The sequence below is a fragment of the Thermobia domestica genome, chromosome 15, assembly GCF_964235325.1.
Source record: "Thermobia domestica chromosome 15, izTheDome1.hap1.1, whole genome shotgun sequence".
In the NCBI taxonomy this organism is placed as follows: Eukaryota; Metazoa; Arthropoda; class Insecta; order Zygentoma; family Lepismatidae; genus Thermobia; species Thermobia domestica.
This window is the reverse complement of record NC_137468.1, coordinates 190,986,775-190,995,542: the sequence shown is the minus strand read 5'-3', so window position 1 is coordinate 190,995,542 and position 8,768 is coordinate 190,986,775. Positions and strand designations below refer to the sequence as shown.

The 8,768-nt window shown below is 34.5% G+C and overlaps 1 protein-coding gene across 2 annotated transcripts in view; it reads left to right on the top strand.

Annotated features, from left to right (window-relative positions):
- The window catches only part of LOC145671422 (ATP-dependent translocase ABCB1-like), a 144,145-nt gene that overhangs the window by 84,646 nt on the left and 50,731 nt on the right, over positions 1 to 8,768 (top strand). For both annotated transcript variants that reach the window (XM_081740596.1, XM_081740595.1), the window contains exons 14-17: positions 115 to 195; positions 869 to 996; positions 1,882 to 2,005; positions 4,353 to 4,496. In XM_081740596.1, coding sequence (XP_081596722.1) covers positions 115 to 195; positions 869 to 996; positions 1,882 to 2,005; positions 4,353 to 4,496 — 477 coding nt within the window. The remainder of the gene's footprint in view (positions 1 to 114; positions 196 to 868; positions 997 to 1,881; positions 2,006 to 4,352; positions 4,497 to 8,768) is intronic.

Here is an 8,768-nt window from a genome sequence, read left to right as displayed (position 1 = left end):
GTAAGGTATTTTCCCCTATTTCCCCTAGAGTTAGGGGCCATTATGATTAGTAGATTATGTAAAACGTTTTATTTATACAAACCATGATTAGACTAAAATTTCTTTCTGTCGTAGGCAATGAAAGGTCGAACAACTATAATTGTTGCTCATCGTCTTTCAACTGTTAAAAACGCTGATGTTATTTATGCTCTAAAGGTAAGTTTTCATTATTTAATGAGAAACTTCGATCCATTTAACAACAAACTACTACTATCAAATATACCAAACTATTACTCTGTTTTCTTTCTATTATAATGTTTTGTACGTAAGAAGCTGCGAAGTGTACAACAATCCAATAACTTTTCTTGGTTTAATACTCAGTGTCAAAGGAACAGTTTTGAAGTTGAATTATATCTTCTATTTTTTGTTCTGTCTACTATAGATGACTTTATCATTTAGTCTATCTTGTTCCGAGCACCAAGGTGGTTTCCGAGACACTGTCAAAAGAACTAGCCACAAACATATAAACATCCTCAAACATTCAAACTTTTCTTGACCACATACATATAAATTTTAGCATTTCAATATATGGATTGTAAAATCTTGTTGTAACAATTTTTATATTGTGTTGGAGATTTAATACTTCTGTTTTAAAGATTTAATATCTTCACAATAGTGTACTTGAAAGAGATCGATTGCTTGAAACAAACTTAAAGTAGAATAAATATAACGTAAATGATAGAAAAATTAAACAAACTTTTTTTTTATTTTCTTTTTAAAATTAAGAGTTTAACAATACTTATATACAATACAATAAATAATTAATACAATATACATTAATTAAGAGGCCATGTAAAAGCTAACTATGCTCAATATATGTGTTTTGTAGGGAGGCGAAGTGATTGAATCCGGTAACCACGATGAACTAATGGAGAAACAGAATCTGTATTATAGTCTTGTGATGATGCAAACGTCTGCTGATGAGCATAAAGAAGAAATTAGTGATGAAAGCTTCGAGTAAGAAGTTAATTAATTCTTTCTTTCTTGCTTGCTTAATGATGAAATACTGATCACGATTATTATTTTAAAGAGATTATGAAAATAAGAAAAATTACAAATCATTACACGAGGAAATGCAAGTTAAGTGTATATCTAAGATAATATATGTGCTTACAGTTCCCGTTAAATGTAGGATGTTTTTAATTTAATTAATTACATTACGTAATTCTCATTATCACAGACAAAAAAAAGGAAAGTTATAGTAAAGAGATAAGTTACTATCTTAGTTACTTCTTTCAATATAAATTTTTGTTCTTTATTCCTTATGGCCAATAATGGAATAGAAGAACGAGAAAATTATAATAAGTTAAAAGATGTAAGTTATGAACTGTTTTATCCCTTTAACTTAGATCCTCGTTGTTATAACGGATTATCAAAATAATCTCATGACTAAAATATATCTCAGTGTGCAAGAATTACGAAATTAATTTCTTACAAAAATGAACGACAGATTTAAATAACATTTTGCTTCAATTTCTTTTAATATGGTAGATATGAGCTTCCGGATTAAATCAAATCGGAGGTTGGGGAAAAGTTTCAAAATTGTGCCGAACACAAGAGCCCCCATATAATACGGAAAAGTTGACATCCCTGAACACTGGTAGTAACAAAATAAAAATTATATCTATTTCTTGATATATATGTTACAGTGTATGTAGTATGATTAGCTGATCACAGACCAGAAGAATAAGAATGCTTCAGCGATCTCAAGAAGGACCGCGTAGTATAGTGCCAAACACATCAGCGCAGTAAGCCGCAAACAAGGGTTTAATCCATGTTTCAATAAAACATATTCATTTTTTTAAGAATAATAATTTTCAACTTATTTTATTTGCTTTCAAGGTCAGAAGGCAGTATAATGAGAAGGCAAAGCTCAATGCGAAAGTCCAAATCTCGGCACAGTTCTTCATTCTCATCTGCTCAGGAATCAGAAGCAAACTACGATTTGGAGAAAGACGTGGAAGATGTAAGTAAATACGGTATATATACATTTTAAAACAATGTCCAAAGTTAAATACGATGGGTTATATGGTGGGTTATTCTCATAATTTGTCCAGTTAGTTTTTTCATTTGGAACAGGACCAGATTCGTGGGTTCTATGTTACAGCACCAATATCTCTGACGGCTCTTGCTGTGGTAAAATTCCTTGCACTAGAACAAAATATCATCAGTTTGTAAGTCGTCTCGAACAACAAATAAACCAAAACTAACTTCTTGCTTCAAGAGGCTCACAAGAGAAAAGACATAAACACAAGAATTAAAATTTAGTGTGGATAATGATAATAATATGACTATAAAACATACAGATAATAGACACCACATTTTCTGATCTTCGTATGCGTACGTTTGTATTAAGAAATATCAAAGTATGGGTCAGAAAGTCATATTCAATGGTGTTAAAAACCATTATTCCGATACCACAATATGAATCACCAGTTTGACACCATAATATGAATATAAGTTGAATTGATACGAGTTTATTTATAATAATTTATTTCTAGCAACTGTCTTCTTCATTTGACTATAAAATGAAATGAAATCTTCTAGTTTTACGTCCCACGATTATGCCATGTGGCTAAAGGAGACGATATTGATAAAAATTAATGAAATGGTGGAATAAAAAAAGTGGAAGAAAACGGGAGAATCCCAAGAAAACCCGAGCATACAGTATTGGTCCACTATAAGTTCACTTGGCGCGAGCTGGGATGAAACCAAGTTTCATTTGACTATGCAGCGGGTTATTTAGGATATTCTTTCAAGTGTAATTCTTAATTCTGTCTGGAATTGAGTCATTATGATTGGTTATATTATTGCTTGAAAACAGTGGAAAAAGTATAGTCGTGATTTGCCTGTTCTTCTCAAGCATAAGACCAGTCAATTCAACTTAATATCAATGTTTATTTTCGAGCTTTGATAGAAGTCCAGGAAGTTTTATAGTCGTGTAAAAATCGAATTCGAGATTTCAATGGATTTAGAAGTTTCATGGTCTCTACGTGCCGTGCGTTTGTTCCGATGTATGTAAACACACCTCAAGACCATACCGTTCAACATCCGGATCAGTTTTAAACTGAAAGGTTTTAAAGATTGTGCTGGGTATTTCTTTACGAAACTTCTTCCTACCTCCAAAAATAATGATAGTTAATGGATGGTGAAAATCGGAAATGGTATTGTAGAGGTTGTACCAGAAGTAGTGACTCACCTTTTGAGTGATGAGTACATTTTTATTATAAACAAGTATGGCATGAAACAGAATTGTAGGTACAGAGGAATGGTGTAAAAATAAAGTGCTTTACAATATCTAATCCCTATTCTCCACCTGGCGGCCATTAACATCAATGCATGCCTGCATCCGGAGACGCATATTTCTGCATGCATCTCAGCACATCTGAACTGGAATGTTGTTGAATTCCTCGGTGATTCGCGCCGTCAATTCCGCAACAATGTTTATTTGGGTATGGGCCTTGCGTATATTTTGTTCTTCAAATGTCCCGACAGCAAGAAGTCAGGAGGAGTGAGGTCTGGTGACCGTGGCGGCCACTCCACTGTTTAACAACGCACAATCCATCGGCCGGGAAAGTGTTGTTCAAAAAGTCACGGACGATCCGGGCAAAGTGTGATGGAGCACCGTTTTGCTGCCACCACAGTGTATCAAAATCATTCCTCTCCTGCAACATAGGTATAACAAGAAACAAACAAAAAAATCAATCATACAGCCTAACCTACTGTACCCAACAACGAGTCACTACTTCTGGGACACCCGGTATTTTGGATTATAATATATTATTGGAAGTATTAAAAGTTACGTTGTGTTGTGATTTACAGCATATTAATAGACATTTTAAAAGTTATGTTGTGTTCTGGATTATAGCGTGTTATTACAAATATTAAAAAATATGTTCTACTTTGGATTGTAGCATTTCCAATAATATGCTAAAATATTACATTGTATTTAAAATTATACTAAAAATACTAAAACGTTAAGTTGTATTTTAGATTACAGCATATGACAAACACTTGAAGGTCACGTTGTATTTCTAAAATTCTAAAATGTTACTTGCATTTTTGATTATAAAACTTTGTAAATACTAGAAAAATTGTAATAATGTTAGTAATAGTAGAATTAAGTTGAAGTAATTTTAGTGTTGATTTTATCTTTTGCAGTACTTGAAAAATATTAAATTAACCAAACAACTGTAAGTAATGGGTTTCATCTTTCATGAGCTAATTTTACACAAGAACGTAATCACCTATTTTTTCTTTTATTTTGTGAACGTAGAATAAATTACATTCTCTTTTATTTATTTATTTTCTAGAACAATCCTCAAGATGTATCTGCATGGAGAATAATTAAATTGAATTCTCCGGAATGGTTCATATTATTGTTGGGACTTGTAGCGTGTGCGATCTACGGATGCGTAATGCCAATATATGCATTTTTCTACGGAGAAATGTTTGCTGTAAGTATACTAGTTATTTCTCCAAGCCTTTGGTTCATCTGCAAATTACCTGGACGTAGCAACATCTCTTGGCGTCAGATACGAGGCAGTGCAGCTAGCGACAACTATTAGCCTGGCTGACGGACTGAGATATATTTTATTTGTTTATTTATTTATTTATTTATTTATTTATACATATATCTGGACATTATCGTCATCTAGGGTCGTAAGCCTGTCATGTATGAGAAATGACGTTCCTCGGCGAGAACACTATCTAAGGAAAGGGGGAATGGAGAAGGAATTGGCCTGGAATCAGTATGTTAGAAACTATCCCGGCATTTGCCTGGTGTGAATGAGGAAAACCGGGAAAATCTCACTCAGGACGACTGGCCTAAAAAAGATCTTAAACCTATTCGATCGAGTGTCTCCACGAGGAATCAAACTTGGGACCGCTCGCACCAAAGGCGAGAGCGTTAACGTTATCCTATGCGAAGCCATATGAAGCTTCTTATTTTTAAGGGGGCCGCGGTGGGTCAGTGGTAGAGCGTTCAAATCTGGTGCTTGGGGTCCCGGGTTCGATCACAGCCCTGCCAAGTAAACTTTGTGGTGGACAAACACCGTGTGCGTGGGTTTTCTCGGGGTTCTCCCGTTTCCTCCCACTTTTTTCATTCCATCATTTCATTCATTACTCCTCATCACCGTCTCCTTTAGCCTAACCGGCATAACCGTGGGACGTAAAAATCAAAGATTTCATTTCTTATTTTTATAAGGATTAGTTATCGTTCCATGTTAATATGTTTAAATTCAAATGTATCAAATTTATACTAGGTATACAATAATTGCAAATTTGGAGTGAAGCGATTACCTTTATTCCCGTTTTTTGATGATTATTCCTCTGGTATGTCCAATCGGGACATACGACCCCTAACGATATTCAGCGCGCTCTCTCGAATCACTTTGTCAAATAATTTAGTGAAGATGAAGAACGGTTTGGGCATCTCTTAGGAGTATCCGGTGAAACGAATGCCTAAGTCGATTAAAGAGAAGCTTCACTGTGAAAAATTGTGTTCGCAGAACAAAACGAAAAGGACTTCTACCCAGGCCCGTATCCAGGGGGGTCTAGGGGGCCGGACCCCCTAAATTTATGCTGGCCCCCTAAAAGTTTTACAGTAGGCTTGCAAAAGAACTATAATATGGTGATGAACTATCATATGATTGGATCCCCCCCCCCTAACTTCAGCCGGGCTCCCCCTACGTTTTTGGGCTGGCTACGGGCCTGCTTCTCCCTATTTGGAATGGTGAAAATTCCATTTTCCCTTCTTTACAATGAGAATTCGCACGCCAAATACTTCCCCAATGTTAACCCTTTACTGTTCACTATGACTTACAGTTGACCAAAAAATCTCAAACTTGTACAGGATGATATATAGGCACTCTATATCATCTCTACTGATTTTGAAAATTTTCCCGCCAAAACTCTTCGAGTTATGAATTGTTACCATATGGTTACATTGTACAATATGCCTGTATTCATAGTTGTAACCATATGGTAACATTGGTCAATATGGTGTGCTTGTTATGTAAAAACCATTTCTACTAGAGCAGTACGATAGTAAATTGATATGAGTCCAGTTGCAAAATACTGAATATGTTTTAAACCGTGTTCAATTACAAACAATACTTTTGTGTTACAGCTCCTAAATAGTCATGTTATCAAATATCTGGGGCATATAATTACAACTTACAGCCACTTGTCAAGAAATAATGGTGACTTTTTTGCGTGCAAGTTAGTATAAAAATGACAGTGTATTTATTTGGACTAAATAAATTACAAATAATGGTTATGGTATTGGATGTTTTCTTGCACTGTAATGTAGTGCTTATGGACATATTTCTTTACCATATAATAAAATTTTTAGAGCAGTATAGTTAGTTTCTACGAATGGAATACCAGAAAGCAGTTTTTGTTTTTATTTCAGTAAAAGACAACCTTGCATCACATTTCATGCACGTAATTCGACTAGTACCATATTTCTAAACCGGCACCTTCATTTAGACGTATGGATAGGCCAGTGGGGTATATTATCTGTTGTAGTATCATCACTCGGGCGAAGTTTTCAGTGGTTGACCTGTCTTTCCTTGCGGTTCTATTGTCGATTCTACAGAGGATCATCCTCTCTTTGGTTTCCCACACGTAGCAAGTGCGTAGGTAATATCAGAACGATATACCTTCAACCGTATATGTAATTCTCTAACCATTTTACGGTCTCTCCTGCATATCAGTCAGCTTTTACTACAGCCAAGTCTAGGATGTAGCCGAAGATTTTGAGGTACCAATGTTTGGCTTTCATTGTACGATAAATTATAGTTAGCATATTTGATTTATCCACTGCCCCTATATGTTTGTTTTATCGTTTGATAATGGCTAGGCACTAAACATGCATTTTTTCTTTGAAACTTCAGAGTCAGCATCAGAATCGGTTATGTCATCCGGTAGAGATGTAAGACCTTTCGGAATGCTATTATTCTGAAAAAAGAAACAAAGGTAAAATTATTCTAAATCAGATATTTTTCGATGTTTTTTTTTTATGAAGTAAAACCTTCAAACATGAAATAGATTTTGGTGAATATCTGGATTCAAAGAACGTGATTTAAAATTGTATTATGTTACATAGAATTTACTGAAAATACCAGTAGCAAGTTATAGATATTACGCCAAAGGACAAGAATAGTGAAAATGTAGGAAACAAAAAGGGAAGGGTTTTTATCCAATTTCTTTCTACTAGTAGTTTTGAAATGTATATTCAATATCAAGCATATAATATGCTAAAATTTAGCAGCAACACAAAGAAAATTTGCAACAGCAGAATACTTCTACGAGATGCATAAACATATATAGGTGCTAAATGATTCAACATACCTCACTGTCAGGTACATAATCTTGATCTTGAGGAACTTAGGTCTTCATCGGATTCCGACGAATCAATGTCAGGCAACTGCGATGAATCGGATATAACAGCTGTTGCTCCGTAAGACTTTTTCGTAAAATACATTGACCGAGATACCATCCCCATCCATTTTGAGCGACGACTAACTGAACTCTGAAATGAACAAACTAAAAAATATAATAAGTCAGTAAGCTATAAATTTATTTCTCATAGATCAGCGTTCAGGATAGATCTGGGTAAAAGAAAAAGGGGTACACAAATTGTACCTAAAACACATTTACATTTAACGATATCCTATATAAAAGTATTATTAGAAATGGTGTAATACCAACAAAACCTTTACTGACAACGCCCCTGATCACAGTTCACTAGATTTACGAAGTCCGAAAATGAAAATGGACACGCCTTAATGAAACAAATTGATGAACCAAACTGTAATATGGAAAATTTCACAGAGTAAAGACAGATAAAGCATTTCTTTCATGTATGAATATAAACAATTCAGTAAATACACTTGTACATAAAATCGCGAAGAATACAGTTCAATAAATAATATAATTTTATTCCCTCATTGAACAATGTAACCATATGGTTACGCGAGGTTTAACAACCCTAAACGTACTCATAAATTGATATAATTGATAAAATTAAATTTAAAATCTTTCAATTAGGCTTTATAAACAACTACAAGTCAACAAAACAAAATTACTGTTACTTACCTAACAACCAGGAATATTTCCTCTTCACCCTCTGTGAATTCTGGCTTCTACTAACAAACACAACACATCTTTCCCACATAAAGATACACGAACCCACTACAAGGTGTCAGAACGAGTCAGCGTACGAAGCGGAAAGGTGCAGCCATATGGTAACAATGACCAACAACGGAATATTGAATTAGCGTTCACGTTAGACAAGTTCGATTATGTTGTAACCATATGGTAACAAAAAACAGTAAAGGGTTAAGTCTATGGGCATCCCGTTTTTCGGTGATTATTCCTCAATGATATGTCCGATCTGGAGTTGCAATCCCTTACGACACTTAGCGCTCTCTCTCTCGAATTACTATGTCAAATTTGGTTAAAAATGGTTTACGCATTTTGGATATAAGGCATGAAGTCCACGTACCTTGTGTATTATTCTTATTCAAATACCAGGATGCAATTATTTCGATATTTTTAATAAGCTTCTGGTGTATTTTCCCAGCAGTGTTTCCTAGAAGTCAAATGTCAAATTCTACCTATTTCACTTATTTGGTTCTTCCACATATAACATTACTTTTTTCACATTGCAAAAATATCCCAGCACTAAACTAAACCCTTTGTTTGCTTGTAAACAAATTTTA